Here is a 27,500-nt window from a genome sequence, read left to right as displayed (position 1 = left end):
TCATACTGCAACTGTGTTTGTGTTTGTGTTTGTGTGTGTGTGTGTGTGTTTGTGTGTGTGTGTAAGCATCTGTGTATTTGATATGTGTCAATTTGAATGTGGTATGCAAAGATTGCATGGTTTATAAGAGTACTAATGTTTGAAATTATAAGAGTGCTAATGTTTGAAACTGGCAATTTCCTGGATTTCCTTGTGCTTGTGTATTTTGTATTCATGCCGTGTGGTTTCTGTGCCCTCCTTAGGAAACGTCTGGAGCAGCAGCAGCGCCTCCTAGAGGAGGATCGTAAGAGGCGGCAGTTTGAGGAGCAGAAGCAGAAGCTGCGCCTCTTGAGCAGCGTCAAACCCAAGGTAGGGTCAAAGGTCAGCCTTTTCTCTGAACATGCTCATTTCCACCTCCCTGAAGTCTCCAATACAGGGACGTCCACCTCCACTGTCTGCCACAGTCATGTGTATATTGATATTATGTGGCCATCAGAACTTGAATGCTGAGGGGTCTTGTGGGTTTCGGCAGTGAGCTCATAAAGGAGGTCTTAGTCGTTGCCGTAGTAACGCTATTTGTGTTTCTGAACACTTGCCAGACTGGAGAAAAGAGTCGAGACGACGCGCTTGAGGCCATCAAAGGCAACCTGGATGGCTTCAGCCGTGACGCCAGGATGCACCCCACCCCATCCTCTCAGTCCAAGAAACCAGGTAGAAGCACACACAAGCATACACACACGCACATAATACCTACACACACACACACACACACACACACAATCATAAACACACAGCTGCCTTCCAGCTCCATCTCTCACTGTCTGCTTTCCAAGTCCCACCTGATGTCGGACTCTACCAGCCTAGCAAAGCATCACATCAGAGCACAGCAGCTACCTCTTTGGACACGGGGAAGCAACTGGCATAGCCCACAGAAGGCAAACAACACACACACACACACACACACACACACACACACACACACACACACACACACACACACACAGATACTCATGCATGTTCTCTCGCCCTCCTGAGGCGACATTGACAAACAGCTCCCTGTCTTGCTTCTGTCTGTCGTAAGAGCTCTCCTGCTCTCCTTTTCTTGGGCCAGCCCTTGTCATGCAAGCTGGCGGGCGGGCAGACAGGCACGCTGGCTGGCTGGCTGGCTGCTGTGTAGCGATCTATCTATTTACAGCTCCTCTGATCCTCGCGGCGCGCGTCACCGAGCCAAGATCGCCCCCACCACTCCCGCTCGCCACAGGAGTCATGGGGCGATGGGGCAGACTGCGCTCTCTTCATGCGTACTCGATCGCTGTCATCCACCTCCTCCTCCTCTTTATGCTCCTCTTCATCCTCCTCCTCCATTGTTTAGTCACTACCATTCAATCTCAATCTCTCTCTCTCTCTCTCTCTCTCTCTCTCTCTCTCTCTTTCTCTCTTTCTCTCTTTCTCTCTCTCTGTGGATTTTGTCATACACTCTTCCACACCTGTCTCTTGACACCTGTGCTTATTAAGTGACGATGCCACAAACATTCTTTTTTTTTTCAGTTTGCTATGTCTGCTTTAGTTGTTTGTTCTTGTAAAGTATTGTTAGTTTGTTTTGTAAGTGTTGAGGTAAACACTTGACAGTTGCACTGTGTTTGTTTTGTCTCTGGTGTCCTTGACTGTCTCTTAGCATGTTGTTGACGTCTCTGAGAAGTGTGTGTCTGAGAGCTTTGTAGTAGTGCACATCAGGAAGTTGCATTTCCAGCTAACGGAACAAACAAGCAACTGGATAGGATGCAGACAGCCCTGTTCAACCACAGAGGTTATCCCAGTGCCATTGTCATTGCAATGCAATTAATTGACACGGAATGCTGTTTGCGGATTTTGCATTTGCATGTTGCATCCACGGAAGACAATCTTTCCAGGGGCTCATTCCATTTTACTATGCTGTGTACACACATAACGATCAGTAGGCTAGGTTGCTTGCAATTTGGGGATGCTTCTATTTGAGCAAACAGCTACATTAGCCACATTGGGATCATTTTAGACAGAAAATACACCTTAAAAGAGTCTTGGAGTTACTGATTTATCTAATTTCCCAATAGCTGTGGGACCATAAAGATCGTAAGGCTTAATAATCGCCCACAGCAGTTTTAAAGGTAGACTGCTGTGTTTTCAGCTTTTCTGATGTGCACTCCCGCAGAAGAAGACTTCACTGTTTTCAGTTTTACTCTATAACTCTGTGTGTTCATTTACTCGCACTGTGTTGTACTGACCTCATCAGTTGTGAGAGTGTTTGTCTGAGTGTGTGTGTGTGTGCGTCTGTGTGTGTGTGTGTCTGTATGTCTGTTTTGGTGTGTGCTACTCTCATCCTCTCTTCATTTTACAGACTCATCGCCACTCCACTCCTCCTCCTCATCCACCACTTCCTCCTCCTCCTCTGCTCCCCCTCACTCCCTCCCCCCTGCCTTTCCCGAGGACAATGACGAGTTTAGTGACTTTATGCAGGGGCCCGTAGAGGCGTCATCCTCCTCCTCTTCCTCCTCCGCTGTACCCCAGCCCTCGTTCCCCACGGCCCAGCTTCCCCCTCAGGGTTCTGTCCCCGCCCCCAACCCTCTCCTCCAATCCCAGCCCACCCCCACTGCCGTCCATCACTCTTCTGTCATCTCCAGCTCCCAATCTGCATTCCAAGGTAAACTACTGTGTTCTTTCCTTTTTTTCGTTAGTTTTAGCATTTCTGTTTTATGTTCATTTTTAGTCCAGCCCGGTCTCATCACTCACTGGCTTACTCCCTCCCCGTAACCCGTAGTAACTGGTACTCCCGGGAGAAAAGGCGAGGGGGGGGGGGGGGGGTGGTAAGGGGGGGTAGTTGTGGGAGTGGGGTATTTATGTGTGGGTAACTCACAGCGGGGAGGTGTTTAGGCTCAGCAGGCTCTCCATAGCTCAGTGCTCTCAGTGCGAGGGGGGCTGTGGTGCTCTTGCGTCAGCGCTGCGCCCGGAGAAGCCTGGGCCCTGCTCACAGACAGCCTGGCATACGGAGCCCTGAGGCCCAGGGGCAAGCCCGCAGTAGCAAGTAAACAACCCTAAACGCTCAGCTTAGCTCAGCACACACTTAGAAACACACACACAGAATGACATGCAACCACACACACACACACACACACACACACACACACACACATTCAGACAGACACAGGCACACACACACTCAAAACACACACACATGCAGACACACACACACACACACACACACACACACACTGGTTGTTAGGTTGTCCAAGATGGGCAATCACTGTTAAGTTTATCCTTGGGCCACCTCTGTGAAGACATGGCCTATCAGAGTAAGTGGGAAGGACTCTTCGTCTCCTCCCTGACCTCCAGACACAGTTAAGATTCTCCCCGACAGCCCCTACTCTGATCTCCCCTGTAATTAGTCATCTCCGATGAGGGAGGAGATGAAAGCTGAAGGACCAGGACTGGGCATCAGCAGAGAAATCTCTCGGCCGAACGCCGTGTGCTCTGCTCCTGCTAGCGTAATTCCCGGATTTCTGCCCCCGTAATCCCTTCAGGATCGGCTGACCCACTTGCGCTCCGTTTGGAGCGGGCCAATTACATTGGTCTGGAGTGGTTTGCCCCCCCCGGTGTGTGGGAACGAAAGCGGGCATTGGCTCGAGGACAGGAGTAGGTAAGCGTAAACAACAAGTTGGATGAGAAGAATAACAAAGCTCTTCAGGCCGGGTGTACCGGTAATCATGGGATTATTTAAAGGGTCAGGCCAATGATTTTTTTACTCAACTATTCCACTTGTTGCTAAAAATGTCAATACAGGTGTTTAGAAATGATAAAGGCAAAATTAGCCTTGGTAGTCTAGCAAGCCTAAAACAGCAATCTTACAGTGAATAGGCAGCGCAGATTTGACAGTCTGAAACAGATTTATTGCTGTAAACATGACATGCAATCCCTATCTAGCTGCACTCCAAATAAGGGACCCTAATTTGAAAGGCAGGCGAGGTGCAAAGTCTGTCAACAAGCAATTACTCAAAAGAAAAGTTTCAATAAGTGTCAATAAAATGTCATCCCATCCTATCCCATTATTGTTTTGTGCAGTCCCAGAGAGCTGCTAAACCACTAGCTGCAGATCAGCAGAGCCACCTACATCACCTTGAGGGTTTCTCAAAGTAAAACGTTAAGGGCATCATTAGTAGTTCCACCATCAAATGATCTCTATGGCCTTAGTTAATCAATTTGTAGTCATTTCAAGTTTTATCTGATTTAAAGACATTTTTTTTGGATGGAGTAGAGTTCCATGCTCCCCTCTTTAATGTGCCGTTTATGATCTGCTGAACAGCTGTGGAATTGGCTTCTCAATGCATTTGTTTAGGTCTGTTTAGAGCCTTAGCACAGTTTAGTGTTCCACAGCACATACCTTGAAACAGACTTGCAATGTGTAAGTGTTGTGGGTAGGTGAGCGATCAGGGAAAGCCAAAAGGAGGGTGGGGGGTGGGCAACAACAACAACAACAACAACTTCTGGGTTCTTAACTTCTCCTCACCCACCACCCCAGGCCCTTCCTTGGAAGAGAAACTGTTCTCATCCTGCGACTTGACCGCTCACGGCAAAGCTCAGGTCCACTTCAAACAGCACAAGCCCCTAGCCCACCTGGGCTCGCGGGCTGCCTCTTCGGGCCAGGCCCAGTTCCAGCCCAGCACCAAGGCCCGCAACTGGGCCCAGGCCTCGGAGGACCTGAGCTCAGCGTTCGTCACCACGGAAACAAGCCCAGAAGCTCCAGCATCAGCATCAGCAGCCCCTGCTGAAGACAAACCGGCTCCTGGCCAAAGCGACGGTCCAGCCCAGGCTACAGGCATCGGTGGTGAGGAGAGCGAGGTCTTTGGGTTCTTCTCTTGGGCCTTGTCCCTTCTGGGGCTCCTGCCGACGTGGCTTGCTGCCATATTACCTTATTAACACCCTCGCCTGGTGAAGGTTCTTGCTGTCTCACTCTCCTCTCTTTCACTCTCTTACTAATATTCACAAGCCACCTGGGACACATGGCACCAGTGGAAGGCACCGGCTGGTTGGCATGGCGATGACTTTTTTTTCTTTTTTTTTTTTTTCGTTTGTTTGTTTGTTGTTATTTAATTGATTTTATAAACTGTGGCATCCGATAATCAGACCATTTCAAGCCTCATCCAATCATTGAAATCATTGTCAGTCTACCCTGAATACAAATTAAAAAACCACACGCTACTAACCCTTTTGGCACATGCATGGGATTGTTGTATGCCTTTTCCAAGGAGTCTCTAGACTGGATTTTCTAACCAAATGAGACATTTTCTGTGTGCAGCAGCAGAACCACCCGAGCATCTTTAAAGTCTGCTGATTCTCTAGAGTTTCCTTGTGACTCCTGAATACGATGAGTCAGACTACACACACACACACACACACACACTCACACACACACACTCAGCACGCTGGCACAGCAGAGAGCCCCTTTGGGGAAAGCTAACACACACACACACTTACACACCTGATTCTACTCGAGGCTACCTCTTTCTCTAAATCACCTGCTTTTCCCTCTCTCTCTCTCTCTCTCTCTCTCTCTCTCTCTCTCTCTCTGCATTCGCTCTCTCTCTCTACTCTAGCGTGAACTTCCAGAATGAGTTCACCAGACAGACAGGTTGTGCCACTGGGCTCCATGTGTCTACAGAGTCTGGGATTTTGTTGTTCTGTATTTCTCGGACTACTGTAGTCCTCACTCCTGTCTGCCTCTGGTTGAGTGGGTGTCCTTCCTACTGTGTAACACTGTGAGCGTTGACTTCCTTTCTCAGTCGATCACATTCTTTCAGGAGATTTCGGATGCCCTATCACTTGCACTGAGCTGCCTGGTTTCTAACCCACACGATAGAATTGATGAAGGAGCTGTCTGATTTCTAACCCACACGATTGAATTGATGAAGGAGCTGTCTGATTTCTAACTCACATGATTGAATTGATGAAGGAGCTGTCTGATTTCTAACTCACATGATTGAATTGATGAAGGAATGAATTAAATAATGAATGAATGAATTAACGGGTGAACGAATGGAGTAAAGGTCCGGGATCAGGCTCTTACTTGCCAAAACAGACTTTTGCTGCCTCCCATGTCTATCTCTATCTGTCACTCACTTTGTTGGACAGTTCGTTCCAATTTCCCAGAATCCTCTCTGCCTGCGGCATGTTTGTATTTGTCAGATTTATGTTATTCAGTGGAGTTAATAGGAACAGATTAGCTAGCGTCAGCCATTATCGTCATCCCCCTCGTACCCAGAGGACATTTATGGAGATGCATGGTTGTCACATGCTAAGTGATGAGAAAACAAGAGACTACTTCCAAGGCTGTTCACAAAGACTGGCCACCCAGGCCCTTCATGTGATAATCCTTCAGTTAGAATGTACAGACAGGCTGGGTAGGATACTTAATGTGGTGGCTGCAGTATGTATATGTGAGAGGACTGGATATTAGACTCATTAAGATGCTGTAAGCAGCCCTCCCAACATTATTAGAGGGAAATGTTGGTGTTTGTGTGTGTGTCACACAGATGTGAGCAACATACACACACCAAATGTGTAAGAGTGAGTGTGAAAGTGTGTGTGTGTGTGTCTCTGTTAGCAGGTGTGGGGGTGTACCCACAGCAGGAACATCTGCAGCCCATGGTGCCCTCTTGGCTTTACAACGACAGCCTCATCCCAGGTGAGATGCATGGCATCCTTTACACATTCACTAGACAACCTAGTGTACAGATGCTTTCTACATTACACTAAGCATGTTTTATATACTATAATGTTTTATTTATGTCATTACTGATTGTTGTTTATGTGTGACGTGTCCTGCAGAGATGTTTAAGAAGGTGCTGGAGTTCACCATGACGCCCGCGGGCATCGACACAGCAAAGCTCTACCCCATCCTGATGTCGTCGGGGTTACCCCGAGAGGCTCTAGGGCAGATCTGGGCCCAGGCCAATCGCACCACGCCAGGCAAGCTGACCAAGGAGGAGCTCTACACCGTCCTCGCCCTGATAGGGGTCGCACAGGTAGACTATTCGCTTCATGCTAGGAATGATGTCTCTTCTTCTTTCATGCAATGTGGCATGACATGGGTGAAACACTTCAGCCCCTCAAGAATTGTTTATGGTTTGTAGTTTAGGATTAGTTTGTCTAATTGAGGTTAGTAGTAATAGTAATAGTAATGTAAGAGACTTGCACTGTAATATTGACATAGAAAATGTTTGATTTGCTTCCATGGTCAGAAAAATCACCTGCAAGGTTAGAGGAATTACTTTGTTTTAATTAAACTTTTACGACCATGTTAAATGGGTCAAATGACAAAGACAGCTTAAGAAGACTTCAGCATTTAACTTTGAAATTGGACGGCATTATCATAATTGTTTCTCAAAACTGTGTGCATTTTTTTTTTATTCATTAATATGGCAGATATTTAACTTTTCTGACACTGTCCCTTCGCCGTTTACTCATTTACATGTAAATGATCAAACTAATTAGGCCTTGAATGGTGTTTCATCCAATTATGGCAATTGTGTCCAGGTCAGAAAAGGGACCTGTTGCCTCAGTCCTAATTTGTGATGAGGTGCATGCGACACGTCTGTTAACCTCCTAATCCTCCATGAATTTCATGGTTGGTGTCAGATGGGTCTCGTAACTCATAAGGCTAATCGATACCTAGGCACAACATGGCATATTATGTTAAACTGACACCCTCCACACACACACACACACACACACACACACACACACACAGACTACACCTAAACATTAAAAAGAGAATAGCTCTGCTCATGGGACCAGAGGGATAATTGGAAAACAGATGAATGTCAGCCTATAACCACATCCCTATATAAAATACATCCTCAGACACACACACACTCACTCACACACAATCTGTCTCTCTCTCTTTCTCTCGCTTTCTCTCTCTCTCTCTCTCTCACTCACACACACACACACACACACACACACACTGTGTCTGTGTGCGTAGGTCATATAACCGTACCAGAGAGTCTTGTGCTTAGCATGCAGAGACACACATGCACACACATTCTGTGTGCACAGGTGAGCTTATCCCCCATGGCCATATGCCCAATTATGTGCACACACCACAACCTCTTTATAACCCCCCCCCTCCCCACACACACACACACACACACACATACACACATACACACACCCACACACCTTGAATATATAAATGCACACCTGTCCCACACTAACTGTGTGCATAGGCACATACAATTTTGCCCCTTGTGTATGTACACTACATGCACACTCACACACAGACGCACACGCACACACACACGTACACACTCACGCACACACACACACACACACACACGCACGCACACACACACACGCACACACACACACACTCTGCTGGTGGGAGTTGTTTTATCTCCTCAGGCTGGCGGCTGACAGCCAGCCCCTTGGGAGATAAAGAAATGGAGAGAGAGAGGGGGAAAAAGAGAGAGAGAGAGACGGAGTGTTTGTGTGAGAGTGAGCTGGTAATAACAGGCGTCTTTTTCTAATGCAAATCTCTCCTGTCCTGTGGGACACTGCTCTCCGGAAACAGTTGGTAATGGCTGGCTAAGTGTGAAACTTGACTTTAATGAATAATTGAGGGAGGCATCTCTCCCTTTGTCATTCCCCCCATTCTCTCTTTCTTTTGCCTCTCTCCCCTCACCTCTACGCTGTCTCTCCAGCTTTCTCTCTGTGTCTGTTTCTTTTGTTCATGCTCATTCTTCTCTCATTCTCCTTGTCTTTTTTAACCTTGTTCTCTCCATCACTGTGGAGAAAAGAAAGGAAAGGGCAGAGGAAAAGAGTGAAAGGGCAGAGGAAAAGAGTGAAAGGGCAGAGGAAAAGAGTGAAAGGGCAGAGGAAAAGAGTGAAAGGGCAGAGGAAGAGAGTGAAAGGGCAGAGGAAAAGAGTGAAAGGGCAGAGGAAGAGAGTGAAAGGGCAGAGGAAAAGAAAGGAAAGGGCAGAGGAAAAGAGGGAAAGGGCAGAGGAAAAGAGGGAAAGGGCAGAGGAAAAGAGGGAAAGGGCAGAGGAAAAGAGGGAAAGGGCAGAGGAAGAGAGGGAAAGGGCAGAGGAAAAGAGGGAAAGGGCAGAGGAAAAGAGGGAAAGGGCAGAGGAAGAGAGGGAAAGGGCAGATGAAGAGAGGGAAAGGGCAGAGGAAAAGAGTGAAAGGGCAGAGGAAAAGAGGAAAAGAGACCTTCCTGTGTTTCTGCGCTCGCCTCAGAGCTTTAATTGCTGCCTTACAGTGCACTCGCTCCTCTCTCTCTCACACGCACGCACGCACGCACGCACACACACACACACACACACACATAAATGCACACCTGTTTGTGTGTGTGTGTGTGTGTGACACACACACACACACACACACACACACACACACACACACACACACACACATAAATGCACACCTAGAAGACAAGCACGCTGTGTGTTCTAGCCCTGTGTTTGAGGCCACCTGTAGCACAGCCAATCAACCCCAAGGTCACCCCTGTGAGATGGACGGCTCTGACAGGGGTGGTGGCAGGTGGCGTTCTGGGGCGCTTCTCCTCTGTGAAAGTCCCCGTCAGTGTCCGAGGCTCTCAGGGATCACACGGGACATGCCCACTGTGACCTGCCTCTCCTCTGCCACACCGAAGATCAGTGCAGGAACATGAAATACTGATAGCCGCCGGGTGTGTTGCTGACTGCTGTACTGCTGTGGCACTATGTCAGACCTGGGTATGGATATGCCAAACAGTCCACAAGGATCTTCATAGTGTAGCCTGGCATTTCTTTCAGTTCCGTTTTTAAATGATAACACTAAAGCAAAATGTGAAAAATTAAAAGAGGTGTCTTTAGTGTATGTTGTCATGTTGTGATGAAGTCCCCTTGAAGAAGTGTACATTTTTATCTTCTTTGTCACTCAGTACATGTATTTTTACTTGAAAATTGATCATCTATGGGTGTATGAAGTGACAGTTTTTACGAGTTTATATTTTCTCTCGTCCTCCTCCAGAGTGGCATCCCGGTGATGAGTCCCGACATCCTGAACCAGTTCCCCTCTCCGCCCGTGCCCAACCTGCCAGGCCTCACCATGGCCATGCCCGCCGTCATGTCCCAGCACCAGCCGCCAATCATGGCCCAGCCGCCCGTCTCCATGGCGATGCAGAACCCCACACCGGCCGTCTCTATGGCCATGCCCACTGCAGCGCCGGCCATCTCTATGGCGATGCCAACTCCTGTGGCACCCGTCATTGGCATGACCCCTAACCCTCCAACAGCACAGCCCACATCCGGCTTCATTGCCAGCTTTCCTCCGGTACAGGTGAGGAAGGCGGGCCACACACCACCCCCATTCAAAGGGTGTCAAGGGGAGGACAGCCTATAGACCTTTCTCACAGTGGCCATTTTGGTTTTGGTACTCATTTATTTTATTGTATTTGTGGGTAACAATATATATGTTAACAGCAGCCATTTTCACATGAAATTATAGGGCAAGCACAGATGTTATATTTCATGTCAAATGAATAGATTGTTAGCTTTTTAGTATATGTGACATATGTCCACTCCTAGAATGATGCTCCCCTGTCGGTGTCTACCATGCATCTGAAGAATGTTTTGTCCAAACCTGAAAGAATGTCATATTGGCGCTAGAGCTGACTTGTCATTTGACTTTTTGCTGTCGGTATCTTTTCAGGGGACCAAAGCGGCGGATGACGACGACTTCCAGGACTTCCAGGAGGCCCCGAAGGCAGGTGGAGGAGACGACTCGTTCGCCGACTTCCAGAGTGACTCAGGGAGCTCTTTTCCGGCTGCAGCCGCCCCTCAGAGCAGGTAAAACCCTGAAGGCCCAAAGACACTTCTACAGAAGCGGTCTACGCACTGAACTGATGACGCAAAATTTGTCATAAGTCTGGTCCATACGGCCTTTCTGTGCGCCGTGCTTCCGTGCAAAACTGGATCTGTAGTACAGCGCTGATCTAGTAGATGGGGGTTATGCATAACTGTATGACCCTACAGGATTAGCCTGGCCCCGCCCACCTAGATCTTCTTTCGGGGAGATCTAGTCTGGAACACCATAGTTCATAACCGTTTCCCTCAGAAAAATGTCAGGCCAATCAGCGATGAGACAGGACGACGAAACCAAAACTTATTGTGATAAACAGAAGTGGCAACACCTGCAAACATCAAAAAAGCAGTTGGAAAAATGCATACATTGTTTCCTGACTGTTGATGCTGTTTATTGCCGGTTTGTAAAGTTTAGGCGAAGTAGGAAGTAATGTTAGGAATCTCTGATCAATGTGATTGGTAAGACTGGACCAATGATTTCAAAGGTAGTGCCCGTCGCAATGCAAATGTTGCAAACGTTTCCTAGTTTGGATTTTTCCAGACTAGTATAGCATAGCCGTATGCGCAGAAGTATACTCGTTGCTTAAGGGAGACCAAGATAAGCAAGCCACAAGCTCAGGAAGTTCCTTCAGTCAAAGGAACATGATGTACACATGGTGTAGGTCAGTATGAGCACTTTCAGCCTGTAGACTTGGATTCAGTTTAAACTCAGATTAGAGTTACTTCTCTCCCACTATTAAAAACACCAGCCATACTCAGTATGCGTGAATTGGCATTTGCTGAACTGTACACTGCCAAGCAAAATTATGTTTTCTAATGATTTCATATGATTACATATCATTTGATTTCATGATCTCATGAACTGTGAATTGCCTGGTGAATGTCAGAGTGCAGTTATGGAGAAAAGATTTGTCAGCATAATAGTGGCTTGCATGATCATTGACATTGTACAGAACACCCTACATATTGACTCAATGGTTTGAGTCCACTCCTGAAGGGCATTCAAATGAACATTTGTGGCGAACACGTTTCTCTGGACTGTTAAAGTTGATTGATTTTGTATTGAACATTACAACTCACTGGTAACCCAGCTACCATGTATGTTTGCGGAGAACTCAAGGCAAACAGGAAACCAGAGAGGGTTGATCAAGGATCTTTGAGAAAACTGTATGCAAACGGATGTCTGCGAATGTGAACACACTTCTGACCTCAGCTCCCACACCACACCTCCCTTTCCTCTGTCTGTCCGCGATCTCCTCCCTCGGAGAGTCGGTCGGAGCGGTGTGCGGGAGCTGGTCCATTGTTTGGCCACTGTAGCATTTCTCTCTTCCACCGCAGCCTCCATCTCCTGGTCATGCCGATAAGGCCTCCTTTGTAACGCCGTGTAATAATCTGCCTGGGCTAACAATTAGGCCGTGCCATGGCTGTTAATGAAATCATTTCAGTAGGATTACAGATAAGCTCATTTTCCCCAGTCGTCCCTTTGTGGTCTGTATGTGTGTGTGTGTGTGCATGTATGTGTGTGTGTGTGTGTGCATGTGTGTGTGTGTGTCTCAGACTCTGTTTAACGGGGTCCTCAAAAAGAAAACTGTTCCGAGGGGTCTGGAGCTATCTAGGAGGGGAAGACAGAAGGCAGCTGAAAGGCAATTATCTTTTGGTTTTGCTGCCTAAACGAATAAAAAAAAAGAAAGAAAGAATAAAGAAAGGATAGCGTGTGATCAGTGTGACAGACAATACTCGTTCAACAAAGCGTGCGTCACTCCTCAGCCTCAGACACGAGAGCGCTGTTGTTTACGGAGGCTGCATCTGTCGCTCCCAGGAGCACAGGATCACTGTCTAATTAAAAAAGAGGAGAGAGAGAGAGAGAGAGAGAGAGAGAGAGAGAGTGTGTGAAGAAGTGAAGGAGTAAATCAGGGAGCTGACAGATTAGGGAATCAAGAGGAAGGAGAGATCATCTCTGGCCAGGGCCCTTGTTGTAGGTTGAGGACAGGCAGGTGTTTCCAGGCAGCGTTGGTGGCTCCAGAGGACTCCCAGAATCCCTTGCAGCGTTTGATTTCTCTTATCTCACACACAGGTGACCAATCAGTTTGAGAAGCTATGGGAGGGATCATTGTATTTTAATGGGATTTTTTTTCCCCCTTTGCTATCAAAGAGAGCGAGTGATAGAGAAAGCCGAGTGGAGAATAAATGAACGAGGCGGACAGAAAGAAAGCGAGGGATGGGGACAGGGAGAATGAGTTTGGCCCTGATGCTAATATTCCCGTCTCTTTCTCCCCCAGTGCTCCCGCCATGCTGACGCCTGTGTCTGGATCTTCATCCTCCTCATCGTCAGACAAGTACGCCGCTTTCAAGCAGATGTCTGTGGAGCAGCCGCCAGAGCCTGCACCTCCTGCCTCAGGTATGGACCTCACTTTCTCTTCAGAACGGGCCTCTAGAACAACATACATGTACACTTATACACATATACACATGCACTTTTACATGTAACATAACTTACGTAACGTAACTTAAAACCAAATAACAATACATTTATGTGGAACTTAGCACGCTCTGTTATCCAAAGCAGTATTCAGCTTTCTGGTATCAAATATGTTTGGGTTTTAGAGGACATGAACATTTTACTTGACAATTTAAATGCAGTAGGGTAAGCGTTGTTGTTTTATTGTTTGTTTGTTTGTCCTCCGTTCCTAGATGGTGGGGATAAATACAGTGTGTTCCGAGCGCTGGAGCCCACAGTGGAGCGGAAACCCGTAGGTAAGTCCCAACTCCGCTCCCTCACTCCCTATCAGTAGACAAAGCCTTCAGTCAACAAAGCCTTAGTCAAACAAAGGCCTTCAGGTGTGGAGTCGTAACCTCAGTCAGAGCAGTAATTGTAATGCAGTTGGAGCAACAGAGGGTTTTTTTGTGCGTGTTCAGTCTTTCAGATATTCAGCTCACAGGCCTACACAGCCTTTGGGTCCCGGGGTTTAAGTTCAACAAGCCCGTGCGAAAATCCATCTGTGTTCCAGCTTTACCCATTTTGGTATTGTCCCAGCAAGAACTAAACAGGAGGATTTTTAGCCATCCCAGCCAGACTACCGTAGACATCAGAGGGTTTTATTTGTTACCAAGCTAGGTGTTTCCTTTCTTTTCATAAATCAGGAAATAGCTAAACTGGGGATTTTAGCCACCTGAGCCAGACTACCATAGACACCTGAGCCAAACTACCATGGACACCTGAGGCCGGCTCCCATAGACACCTGAGCTAGACTACCATAGACACCTGAGCTAGACTACCATAGACACCTGAGCCAGACTACCATATGAGGCCAGCTCCCATAGACACCTGACCCCAACTACCATAGACACCTGAGCCAAACTACCATAGACACCTGACCCCAACTACCATAGACACCTGAGCCAAACTACCATAGACACCTGACCCCAACTACGATAGACACCTGAGGCTGACTACCATAGACACCTGAGGCCGGATCCCATAGCCATCAGCTGGTGTTAGTTGTTCCCAGGTTAGATGTTCTCCTGTTTTCCTGTTTTCCAAGTCGATTGGCCTGCTAATGTGCGTTGTGCTTGATGTTCCCCCCTCACTAGAACAGAGTCCACTGACCCCAGCTCTCGGGGCCCCAGTAAGTCCTGCGTGCAGTGCAGTGCAGTGCAGTGGCTTCACTGTCCACTCCTCAACCGTGTTTTTCCTTCTTTACTCCACTCCGCTCTCCTCTTTCGAGGTGTTCAGCCACCTGGTGCAAGCACCTTCTTCTGATCCACAGCCTCTTCACTGGAACTTGCTTTCTGCGGGCGTTGTGGCTCAACAGGCTACAGAGCCTGTACCACATTTGGGACCAAGTGCCCGTGGGGACCCGGCTTCGAGTCCGACTCGGCTAATTTACCGTTCCCACCCCATCTCTCTCTCTTCCACTCACTTCCTGTCAGTCTGTTTAAGCTCAAAAATATACTTGGAACTGGAACTGGAACTAGCTCTCATTTGATGAGATGGTCTGCCCAAAGTGAGAAGAACATCTCCTTTTGACGTTCCCTTTTGACTTCCTTCCACCCAGTCCTCCAGGATGGGGCTCTTTCTCATGTTGTGTGCTGTGGTGTCTTTTGGCCCATTGGATCAAGCTCATGAATATCTGGGAAACCATGTTGTTCATGTTATTTGTGGTCTGTGTGAAGTTTTGCATGTGTGTTAGTGTGTCACTGCCCTTTTCAGATAGTTGGAGGAAAACTAATGACCACTTCTTTGGTGTTGTGTTTGGTCACTGTACGTTCTGTACATTATACTGTCATAGCATTCTGTCCCAACCCTCTTGCTCTCCTGTTTTTCTCGCAGGTGAAGGATTTGCCGACTTTAAGTCCGTCAGTGTTGACGATGGCTTCACCGACTTCAAGACGGCCGACAGCGTCTCTCCACTAGAGCCGCCAGACCCCGCCAAAGTCTTCCAACCTGCGTTCCCCCCTCCCACCTTTCCCCCTCAGCCTCACTCTCTGTCTCAGCAGGCCTCGGCCCCACTCTCTCAGCCCCCCCGCAACCCCCTCAACATGGCCGACCTGGACCTCTTCTCCTCGGCACCCTCTTCCTCCTCCTCTTCCTCTCTCCCCACCTCGGCGCGTCCGGCCGAACCCCAGGCCCAGGCGCCCTCTCTGCTGCTGCCGCCGGCCCAGGGTGGCACCGCGGGAACCACAGACGACTTTGGCGACTTTGCCCTCTTCGGTTCCTCTTCCTCCGCAGACGCAGTGACGGGTTCTGGCACCGCCGGGGTCGGCTCGGTGTTGGCGGCGCAGCAGCAGCAGCAGCAGCAGCAGCAGCAGGACGATTTTGCCGACTTCCTGGCGTTCGGAAGCTCGTCGGAGTCCCACGGAGGCAGCGGTGGGCCCCAGAGGCAGCCCAGCTTGGGCTCCTGCTCCGGCCCTGACCGCTACGACGTCTTCAAGCAGCTGTCCCTGGAGGGAGGCCTGGGCTCCGCGTACAACGACGACAACGCCAGTGGCAATGGTAAGGACAGCATCGGCGGCGGCTGCAGCGGGCTCTCGGGCGGCGGCCTCTCCGGCTCCTTCTCCTCACCCCGCGGCAGCGACGTGGCGGCCGACGACTTCGCCGACTTCCAGGCGTCGCGCCTGGGCATGGGCACGACGGCGCTGGGTGGCTCGGTGTCGGACCGATGCAGCCCGGCCGAGCGTGCCTTCCGGCAGGCCAAGGAGGACTCTGCCTCGGTCAAATCCCTGGACCTGCCCTCGCTGGGCGGCAGCAGCAGCGGTGGCGGCGGCGGCCGCGAGGAGGACGCCCTGTCCCTGCAGCTGGACCTCAAGCTGGTGGAGGCTGGCGGAGACCTGCGCCACGGCGCGTCCGACAGCTCGCTGGACCTGCCTGGTCTCTCCGCCCACCAGCCACACGCCGCAGGTGAGGAACTGGTGCGCCTCCTCTGGTGAGGCCACGCCTTCTGCCTACCCGTAGGCTGCCTGTAGACCAATCCCCTCTCTCGACCTCTCATTTCTAGTCCGACCCCCTATCAGTTCTCTCGTAGATAACCCAGCCCTGGTATTGGTAGGCTCCAGTCAGAGAAGCAGCACAGCAATGTTAGCGTTAGCATCAGCTAGCATACCTGGCTCTGCATGCACATCACCTAACCTCATCATCGCATATCACGTCACCCCCCCCATAACACTCATATCGTGCCATCGTCTCCTTCCTGTTGTGCATTGCTCAACTGTACAGTTTGTACAGTTACACATTAATGCATATGCATTCGTTTATGTGAGTGAGTATATTTATTTATTTATACATATTTATTGAGGTATGCCAAGTTGCTGGCTTTATTTATTTATTTATTCATTTGATTGATGGCAGCAGAGTTTGGATCGTTTTGCACGCTGTTCTCTAAATGGCTTTCTATCGTGGTGCTCTTTCTTGTAAGTTAGTGTGATGCACCTGCTAATAGATATTTAATTCATACCACAGCTCCACAAACGACTAAGAAGTAAAGAAAAGAAGACAAAGTTGCCTGGAGCCACATATGTTGAAACACAGTGTAAACATGTCTTTAGTGCGTCGTACCACTATTCTATACAGTAACACATCACGTCACTGTTCTAGCATGAGCATGGACTGTTCGTAGATAAGGCAAAAATTAGCAGACAAAATAACTCACTATAATCCGGGCGGTGGTAGTGTAGTGGTTAAGAAGCTGGGCTAGCGTGCAGTAGCCTGAAAGTTGTCGGTTCAATTCCCGGCTTCCACCGTTGTGCCCTTGAGCAAGGCACTTAACCCCAAGTTGCTCCGGGGACGATGTGATCCCTTGTAATATAGCTGACATATGTAAGTCACTTTGGTCAAGAAGTGTCTGCTAAATGTAATGTAATAATAATAATAATCCGAGCAGTGATTAAAGTTTGTGCCAGTGTAGCTCCTACTGCTCAGTTCTCCGCACGGAACAACTGAAACCTAAACAACCGAATGGTTGTTTTCACCTGTAGTTTTTATTTCCAGATCGTAGCTCAGGTATTACAGCCTGTTGTAACTTAATATATTTCCGCAACTCTCTCGATAGAGCCAGCTTCTGTATCAGGACCGGCAATGTAATTTTAAAGATTGTGTCCATGTACTCCGATACAGTATATCCGATCCTGATCTATCTGCGATAGCATCTACAGTCGAGTGGCGTGTACGCTCCCACTCACTCGATGACCCCCTGGTCCAGTGGCACTCAGCTGAGCTCCCTATGCCAGGGACGACTATCTAGGCCAGTCTAGTGTTTACCATCCCATCTGGTATGCCACGACTCCCAGGCTTGTCGGAGCACTTCACTGAAGCCCCCTCTGAATGTAGAGAATAGAGATCAGCAGGTGGCCACACCGTCTCAGACGTTTCAGAAGCACACTCGGAGACGGGAAGTGTTAGTGCACGCGCTACGGCACCATGCACTTGGCATGCATCGGCTGTTTCTTAGCTGAGCGGTTTTCTTCGCATTGTCGTCACCGCCGTCACTGTTGTATTCGTTGGGTTTCCATTGCGAGAATGAGGCCAAAGCCTTTTCTTTTCTTTCCTGCATGCTCGCAAACTTGAAGATGAATTCTGTTGGTGACGGTGCTAATGGATATTCCGTTCAGCTCCACTTCTCAGTCCTCCACAGACACGCACACAACATCCGTTATTTATATATTCGCCACGCTACTTCTCTCCTCTCCCTCTCAAGGGCCTGGGGTACTCAGCCTCCATTCAAGATCTCTTACCGTGTGTGTGTTTGTGATGGCTCTGTGAGAGAGTGTGTCTGCATTTTTATGTGTGCATATGTTCTGTGCTTGTGCGTTTTTGGCATGTGGGCTTGGAAGTGTGTGTGTGTGTGTACTCATATCTGACACATATCTCATTTGTGAGCCAACATTCTCATATCTGTCCATTTCCACGGTCCTCATCATGGTGTTGTTCCCTCGTCCATAACACAACAAGCATATCAGGATCACGTGGCCCCACATCTTCAGTCCCTTAATACCACCTTCATACACACCCTCGTACAATCGGTTTGCCCCCGACCACCAAATTCAGGCCTTTGATCGACCCACCCCCTTATCTTTATGGAATGTCCTAATTAATATATCTGGATATATCCAGTTAGGTCACTATAGCAATGTTCCTAAAGCTCTTATCTAGCCAACTGCCCTTCATTCTTTAGTACTCACTTCCTCCGTCTCTCACACTCTGGCCCATATACCTCTGATGATCTAGTCGGCTGGTGCTCCCTCACCGAAGATCGTAAAGAAAACCATAGCAGTATTTTGTCTTTTGGGGGGACTAGAGGCTTGTAAGAGTCCCAGTCACTTGCACCGTGCACCTGAGTATTTGCCCCTAAAAGAGACCGTATTTAATTGCACCCCAACTCCACCACTACATATTGTGCGGTGTGCAGTGTTCAGGAATGCAGCTGTACAATTGAGCCCGGTTTGAGAAAAAGTGTTACGATCCTTCCTACCGAATTCATGTGTGGACTGGTTTGTTTACCCAAGAGGAGTGGAACCCCCATCTTGCCTTGCTTATGCTGCAGTGTGCCTGCCTTTTTTCCAATTTGTGAAATTGACAAGAAAACAAACGAGAAAACAAAACAAAAGAAGTATTGTAGGATGAAGTAGGGTTGCATTTGTGTTTGTATCCTGCGTGTCTGTAAGATCAAAATGTTTATATTAAAGAACGGGGGAAAAAAATAGAAAAAAATGCAGACTGTATACATATGAATTTAATAGTGTATTTTTTAATACAGGAATAATATATGATATACTTTTAATTTATTTTCACTATCACTAGACGTCTCGATTGTGTTTCCGTAAAGTATTTGTGTCCGAACCTATTTATCCGACTGTAAGTGAAAGTATTTTCTAACGGTTTCCTGACCTGAGAATTATAGGTGAGAAGCAGTGCTCTTTTTGCAGTTGAGGCTTTTTAAGCATGGCAGTCACACACCTGCAAATAACTCCATTACCGTCTCTGACTGCTCATCGAACAGTGTAAATTGTTCCCATATTATCATCCTGTGGGTGTTCTGTAGCAATGAGCCATGTTAGTTTGAATCTCTCCGCGCTCTTTGCTTGTTCTCTACAGTAGTCGTATGGCCCTGATTGTGCGCATGCCCTAACCTTAATGCAGTCGGCCTCTAAAGTGTCATGGGGGAGTCTGTCGACGGACCACCCAGCTCTCGACGCATGCACAAAGGAGCATAGTTAGTCCGTAATCAAAAGTCGATCTGACTTTTACCAAAGTCTGTGTGTCCATAGGGTGAGATGACAAGAGAATCGGGGTACTACTGTCTCTCTGACCAGCCCAAGTGTGCAGTTTGTACTGTAGGCAACATTCAGACAGAGAGACTTTGTTAAATGTTCAGGCTTTGCAGTTGTGCAGACAATTGTTTACATCCAAACCTCTTGAGGACCTTAGGGTCTGTTTGCACCACGCAAAGGAACAACCCACAGACTTTAGTACATATCTTAATTCCTTAGACTTCAAAAAAAAAAAAAAGTTGTAGACTTGCGTCTAGACTCTTTTTGAGATTTTTCTTTAAAATAAAAAAAAGGTCTACAGTGACATGGTGGCGAAAACATAAACAAGAAAGCAAGAAAGACAGGAAATGCTTTCAGGCCCTCAAATGGTCCTGCGTCTGCCTGCCCTAGGCCATGTACTCTGCTTCAAATTTTGTTCTCTTCATCTGATGAGTGTTCTGTACGAATCTCTTATGTACTTCTTGATCTTGATCTGTTAACCCTCATCTCCACACCTCCCCTGCCCTCTGTAGAAACTGCAGTATGCTCACCACCGATTACTAAAGTCTGTGAATGTGCCTTCTTAATTCTGCTCTCTTGTATCTGATGTTTGGGATTTTCACTCTCCCTACTTCTCTTTTTGCTTTCAGTTTTCCTTTTCTCTCTCTCTCTCTCTCTCTCTCTCTCTCTCTCTCTCTCTCTTGCTCTTTCTCTCTTTCTCTCTCTCCCTCTTCTACTCACTCTCTCTCTTCATTTTTAGCCTCTGATCCTTTTTTGTTAATATCATTTGTCTCTCTCTTTGTTCCTTTACTCTCTTTTCCTTCTCCACTTTTCTCCCTCATAGAAAATCTCGTTTGCTTTTTTGTTCTTGATTTTTTTTTTTTCTGACTAGCATGCTCCTGTATATTTAGAACAAAAAAACAACCAATCAACCTAAAAACAAAACAAAAAATAAGAAAAAAAAAATCACTGTTAGTTTGACAGACTTCTTGTAACAAACCTCTTTCACAGTATTTTGTGACTTCTTTCTCCTCCTTGTTTTCTTTCTTCCTTCCTTCCTTCCTTCCTTCCTTTCTTTCTCTACCAATGTTGTGGCAAATAAACTGAAATAATGGCACAGTCTGACTGCTATAGCCTCTTTTCTCTGCCTCTGCCTCGCCTCGCCTCGCCTCCTCTCCTCCTTAGCGCACACAGGGTAGCCTTAGCTGAGATCCCAGGTGCTCAGGCCCTCTGAGATCTCTCCTTGTCAATTTCACAAATTGCTTGTGCGTACATGTATGTGTGTGTGTGTGTATGTATGTATGTATGTATGTATGTATGTGTGTGTATGGGTGTCTGTTAGTGTATGTGCCTGTACACGTGTGTATTTGCATGTGTGTATATTTGTACATTCATGTGGAAGTGTACATGCATGCATGCATGTTTTGTGTGTGTGTGTGTGTGTGTGTGTGTGTGTATGTATGTGTGTGTGTGTGATGTGCACTTGTATGTGTTGTGTTTTGTCGTTGTGTGAGAGAGTGGACACTGACTTGTCAAGCCACCTGTTGATGACATTGTGTTGCTGGATTTGCCCGTGTATTGTCATCATGCGTAACAATGTGTCTATGTGTTTGAGTGGGCTTGAGTGTGTTTGTGTGTGTGTGTTTCTGTTTTTGACCATGCATTTGTATGTACAGTAAGCAGACCATATGCAAAGTGTGTGTGTTTGTGTGTCTTGTGTGTGTGTGTAATGCATACACGGGTGAGCAAGCTGCATACATATGATTATATAATATAGCATATGTATGCAATTACACTGAATTAGGTAGAGCAATTGAAGACATACTGTACATGTCTGCTGCAGACTCATTCACACTGACTGTCTCTGCTGGCTTTCTAGCAGATAGGCTCCATCATTAAAGCACAGGGCCTGGTAGCATAGCACCCTCCACTCCACCCCTGCACACCTGACCTGAGTTGTCTCCTGTCTCCTGTCCTCTCATCTCATCGTCTCGACAGACACATCAGGCCTGACAGGTGGCCCACCTTTGGGGCGGCATTACACACACACACACACACACACACACACACAAATACACTCTCACACACACACACGCACACACACACACGCACACACACACACACGTACACACACACAAAATCACAGTCTGTCTGAAGCAGCAAGAGGAGAGGGTGTTTTTAATGTCCGTGTCTGTGGGTTACATGATGACCTTTGTGTGTTTGCTAGATAACAAAAGCAGGCCGCCGGCGGCAGCTGGTGGAGGTAGATTAGGCCTTCAGGGGTGAGGTGGTCCACACAGAGGGATCTGAGCGGCATCTGGACGTCACACTACCCAACACTCACTACAGCAGCCAATTTAGATCAAATACAGAAGAGTCCACAGGGGAGAGGGCATGGCAGGGCAGGGCAGTGCACAGGATCTCTGGGCTTTGTGTGGGCAGTGTAGACACTATAAAACAGGCACAGGTTTTGTACAAGCATCCTTTACTCCAAAAGCTGTAGTGGAAGTGTAAGGGTGACCATTAATGCCTTTTTTGTGTCGTATTCGGAAACATCTTTTGTAGGTGAGTGTCACTTACAGTACCAACCAAACATCCCTAGCCTGACGTAGCCAACTCGGGGTTAAATTCAGGCTGGCTTCCAGGCTACAACAATCACAACAAAAAAATATTAACTTTCAGATGTTACGCACTTGAACAATCCCTGTGTTGTGTGGATTAAATATGGCTAAAAAAGTAGTCAGTGACAAGGTCTTTTGAGCCTTCCATTTTATGTTATTCTTATTCACTCACCTCATAGACTGCCGCTATAAACTAGTAGTATAAAGTAGTAGTATATACCCTTTCCTGTGATTGTTGCAATCCTAGCTTAATCCAGCCCTAACTAATCTGACTGGCCGCTGGAGAAACAGACTGCCTCAGTGGCTGTGTGCGCCTCAACATGATTCCAGAGGGGTGTGGATGTGAAATATCGACATGAGCTGAAATTAATGAGGTGAAATAATGCAATAAGGGCCATTTTTCTCCCAGGGAACAAAAAAATCAGTGTTGGAAAGCTAAATGTGGCGATTTATCGGTCAGGGACTTAATGGGCGGTGAAATTCAGCACGATGCTAAGAAGTTTGTAATGAAGACAGAAGATCGAGGGGAAATCCGGGCAGTGTATTTTCTGCTGGTTTAAGCACCCCCTGTGTGAACGAGCCGCTCCGAGAGTGAGAAAGCAATCCGAGTGTTTGTGGCCCGTGGCCAGTTTTATGTCCCTAACTCTTTGATCTTAAATCAGAATTGATGACTGTTCCCTACTGGGAATTAGCAGAAACACAGCAGAATATCTGACCCCAGATCAGAATTCTTTTTCACTGAGTGGAGAGTTGACGAGCATCCGTCTCAAGTCAGATTGAGTGTCCACGTTTGTATGAAACTGTAGAATCTTCCTGCATTCTAATCTGGATTCTTTGATGACCCTTGAATTCAGTTTCATGGCCGTGTCAGCTTATATTGCCTTTGAGTATTTTCTTTTTCTTCTATGTAGAAAAGCAGTCTGCCTTTTTATCCGACTTTTATGCACAGCAGTGTGAAAGGTGAAGAGTTATCTATATGCAGTTCTGTCGTTAGCAGTAGAGTTCAGAGGGGCTTAAAGATAGACACTTCACCTTAAGAATGTCCTTGCACACAGTGTGTTCTCCAACAATCACCACGAATATGAAGTCAAGTCAAGTCGCTTATAGCATATTTTAAACAACATTTTAATCCTGACCGTAAGGAAATAGATTTGAGGAGCAAGGAGATACTGACAGTAAATGGTCATACATAGCAGGGATAAAAAAAAAAAAAAAACTAAAGTAATGCATGAAATTACATAAAAAAGTAACTGATAGATAAAACAAGAAAGGTATTAAAATAGATTAACGAAAAGTGGATCTTGACAAGGACCAGGCAGCATCAGCCTGCGCTAAAAGCAAGGGTAAAGCAAAGGTGGGTCTTTTAATTAGATTTAAAACTGGCCATAGTAGGGCAGTTAAGTTTAATTTTGCCATGGTCCTAAGCTGATAAAATCTGACCTTCACCACACTACTGACTTTCCAGTATCCAGCAGGACACCAAGATATCTTACTACACTGTGCAAATTTGCAGACAGAGGACAAACTGCATTTGTCAGTCTGGTAACAGAGCTACGGGAGCCAAATATTCTACCTTCTCTTTTGTAGTCATTCAGTTGGAGAAAATTATTTGCTACCAGGATTTAATGTCATTCAGAAGGGAAATGTACCATATGGCACAGACAAGCAGGAGATAGAAAGAAGTGTATTAGTCTTCATGGTGCATCTGTTACATATGTTGCACATTGCAAGTTGCAGAATGAAATGTTATTTTTCCACCAAGGGGACCATTTTGTTGTATGAGATGACAAAGGTGAGAGAATACAAGTTTCTGGTGATGACAATCCTCAAACACAGTAGATTGGAAAGCCCCTCGGTGTGTTTTCCTTTACAGATTCTGATGACCTCAAGTTTGACCCGTTCGGCACGGCCAGCAGCAGCAGGGCCAGTTACGACTGGTCCGACCGGGAGGACCTCTCGTCCGGTCAGGACCGGCGGCCCCAGACCACCGCCCAGCGGCAGGAGACCACCTCCTTCGGCAGCTCGGAGAGCGTCACCCAGCCGAGTGTCCCCAAGGTGACCACCTTCCCCAGCGAGGACAGCGGCTCTAGTGGAGGGGGTGACCGCTTCGAAGCCTTCGCCCGATTCGGCACCGGCGACGGAGGAGAAGAGGAGGACGACGACTTCGGTGACTTCGCCAGCACCGTGTCGGAGAAGTCCGACTCCCCTCCGGTCGCCAGCGAGACGGGGTCAGAGGTCACGGCCGGCTCCGAGGGCTGGGACGAGTTTGGGGCCTTCCAGGGTGACAAGCCCAAGTTTGGCAAGCTGGACTTCCTGAAGGCCAGCTCCCAGACCAAGGTCAAGTCCAGCGAGGAGATGATCAAGAACGAGCTGGCGACCTTTGACCTCTCTGTGCAAGGTGAGTCGCTCATCCCTTTGCTGTTTCCTCACTTAGGCACACTCCTCTCTTGCAATAGGGACTATTCATTCCTCTCTCTGGCAGACTCAACAAGAATGAGTCATACTTTATTTTTGGAAGGCGTCAGGGATTCTTCAGGGTTTAGGAAAAGTATACGGTAAGGATACTGTGGTGAGGTGACATTTGTAAACAACAATTGGATTAATACAAATGCTGTCGTAATAATGTATAATCCACAGAACTAAATGATGCATACCTTTGTAGTCATATGTAGCCAACACAGTAGGGGATTGCATAGCGTCTTTAGTATGGTGTGTATAGATGAAATAGCATTCAATTAAATTAGCCCAGTTTCTTAAGAAGAACTCCGACATGTTCAAAGGAAGGAGAGAAGAAAGAGTGTGTGTGTGTGTGTGTGTGTGTCCTCTGGTGTGGCCACATGAGTGTTGAGGATGAAGGGTGGGTTTGTCTATCTGCCTGCCTCCTCCTCCTCCTCCCTCTGGTCCCATTTGTGAGCATACAGCTGCTGTTCTCATGCAGAGCAACAGGTGGCAGCGCGGCCACTGCTCACCCAGCCATGTGTGAAGTGCGCTACAGTACATTAGCTCACACACCCTCCTTAGCCACTTCCTGTTTTTTAAGGATGGGTGGCATACTGTCTCCATTTTCCCACCAAGCTCAGGAGGCATGCATCCACATAATATAGAAGTTTAGTTCTTTTTCTCACTCTCTCTTCTGCTCATCCTCCCTTCCTCCCTCTCTCCTCTCTCCATCCTCTCTTAACTTTCCTTCTTCTCTCCCTTTCCCACCTTCCCTCTCTCGTTCTTCTCTCTCTCTCTCTCTCTCTCTCTCTCTCTCTCTCTCTCTAATCTTATTTATCTGAATGTGGGGTTTGTACTTTAGAATGTTAATCTCATCAGTTTGGCCTCTGGTGGGTCTTGCTCATGGAGTTACACGCAGTGTGTTTGTGTGTGTGTGTGTGTGATTGTATCTTGGGCTTGTGCTGTGATTACCTCTGGGAGTCTGTAACATGCCAGGCTAAAGCATTGGTCTGCCTCCCCGCAGGTGTGTGTGTGTGTGTGTGTGCGTGTGTGTGTGTGTGTGCGTGTGTGTGTGTGTGTGTGTGCGTGTGTGAGAGAGAGATAGTGTGAATGAGCAAGAAAGATATGATGTGATTTGTATTAGAATATTTTTAGATTAGAATTAGAAGTATCACTTTATTGCCAGTAAAGCTTTCTTGCATTGAATTTAATCGATAGAGAGAAGAACGGGGCAATGAGAGTTAGTTTATGTTCTTGCAGGTGGATCTGGCTGTGTGTGTGTGTGTGTGTGTGTGTATGTGCGCACACATATGATTGTGCATGTGTGTGTGGGTGCCGTACTGTATGTGTGTGAGGTAGAGAACTGTGTCTTGTGTTTGTGAATACATTTGTGTATGAGTGTTTGTATAGTCATGTCTGTGTGTGTGAGAGACTGTGAATATGTGAGTGAGTGTGTGTGTGTGTGTGTGTGTGTGTGTGAGGTAGGGATGGCGTTGTGTCCCTAGACTGGGTGAGGGCTGATGAATTATTCATGGGTGCATTACCTTTGCTGCTGCTAGGTAACATCATTATCATTTGTTGCAAATGAAGTGTTTGTGGCTGCCGCCCTTGTCCTTGGAAGTGTGGCTCGAACAGTGTGTGTGTGTGGTGGGGGGGGGGGTTTGTTTGAAGAGCACTATAAAAGTCTGGAGGCCTCAGAAAGACCCTCACACACCCTCACAGGTGCAGGGAGGATGGAGAATGGAACCAGGATTTATTAGGTGTTTGTATGTATGCACACGCTTCAGCTCTCTGTCTCCCACACACAGTAGAGATGGGCCATATGGAACTCCTATATAAATACCGCTCTCTCCCTCTCCCACACACAGTAAATCGGCCATATGGTTTTGTTAACGATATACCAGTAGATTTTCTCCCCATGATAAGAATGTGTCACATCACAATATTATTATTATTATTATTATTATTATTATTATTTGTATTATAATCATATAGGTGTTTAAATGTCCTGGTAGGTGGGCAGCAAAGGAAACAAAGATGCAGAAGTAGAGTTCAATGCTGATGATGGTCAGGATCAAGTTTGACTTTTTATGTTTGCATGGCTCTCAAGACTAAGCTGACATGACTTACTGACATGGCTGAGAAAACTACGGAGAGTAGTACATCAATAATACATTTTCATATAGTCTTTTATAATGTTATCGCAAAAAATGCTGTGACGCATCATGATATAGTCTCAAGTCTGTATCGCCCCATGCTAACACACAGCACACTTTAGAAATATCTGCTTATTCTGAACAGCTCTTGTCTGGTAAGCACAGATTGTTGAAGGAGTGTTGACACTGTCTATTAACTCGCTCTCAAAAATATGAGCATGTACACAGACAAAATATGTCTGGTATAGATATTTATTTAGCCCAAGTGTGTGTCTATGATACTTGTTGTTGATATATTGATACCTATATGTATTTTGTGTCTGTCTCTGTGTGTGTGTGTGCGTGCGTGCGCGCGCCTGTCTGTCTGTATTTGTGTGTGTGTGTGTACCTGTATCTGTGTGTGTATGTATGACTTTGTCTGTGCGTGTGTCTGTATCCTTGAATGTGTGTGTGTGTGTGTGTGTGTGTGTGTGTGTGTCAGGCTCCCACAAGCGCAGCCACAGTCTGGGTGAGAAGGAGCTGGGCCCGTGTAGCGCCCCGTCTCCCGCCCCCGAGGCTCCGTTCAGGGACCGCTCCAGCACCCTCAGCGACAAGCCCACGCTGCCCGTCATCAGGGACAAGTACAAGGACCTCACCGGAGAAGTAGAGGTCAGACACGCACAGATGCTTCCACATGTTTACTGTACCTTCT

At 47.2% G+C, this 27,500-nt stretch overlaps 1 protein-coding gene across 8 annotated transcripts in view; it reads left to right on the top strand.

The window, feature by feature from the left end:
• synrg (synergin, gamma) overlaps positions 1–27,500 on the top strand; it is a 55,237-nt gene that overhangs the window by 10,569 nt on the left and 17,168 nt on the right. For 2 of the 8 annotated variants that reach the window (XM_042062838.1, XM_042062836.1), the window contains exons 5-17: positions 243–348; positions 579–690; positions 2,354–2,656; positions 4,529–4,834; positions 6,611–6,691; positions 6,835–7,031; positions 10,019–10,327; positions 10,700–10,836; positions 13,131–13,249; positions 13,543–13,605; positions 15,182–16,249; positions 24,088–24,612; positions 27,291–27,457. In XM_042062838.1, the coding sequence (XP_041918772.1) occupies positions 243–348; positions 579–690; positions 2,354–2,656; positions 4,529–4,834; positions 6,611–6,691; positions 6,835–7,031; positions 10,019–10,327; positions 10,700–10,836; positions 13,131–13,249; positions 13,543–13,605; positions 15,182–16,249; positions 24,088–24,612; positions 27,291–27,457 (3,493 nt within the window). The remainder of the gene's footprint in view (positions 1–242; positions 349–578; positions 691–2,353; positions 2,657–4,528; positions 4,835–6,610; positions 6,692–6,834; positions 7,032–10,018; positions 10,328–10,699; positions 10,837–13,130; positions 13,250–13,542; positions 13,606–15,181; positions 16,250–24,087; positions 24,613–27,290; positions 27,458–27,500) is intronic. The other 6 variants (XM_042062843.1, XM_042062842.1, XM_042062837.1 and 3 more) reach the window with 5 other exon arrangements.

Source organism: Alosa sapidissima, chromosome 15, assembly GCF_018492685.1.
Source record: "Alosa sapidissima isolate fAloSap1 chromosome 15, fAloSap1.pri, whole genome shotgun sequence".
NCBI lineage: Eukaryota > Metazoa > Chordata > Actinopteri > Clupeiformes > Clupeidae > Alosa > Alosa sapidissima.
The sequence above is the reverse complement of the archived record's forward strand: the minus strand, read 5'-3'. Positions and strand labels throughout refer to the sequence as shown.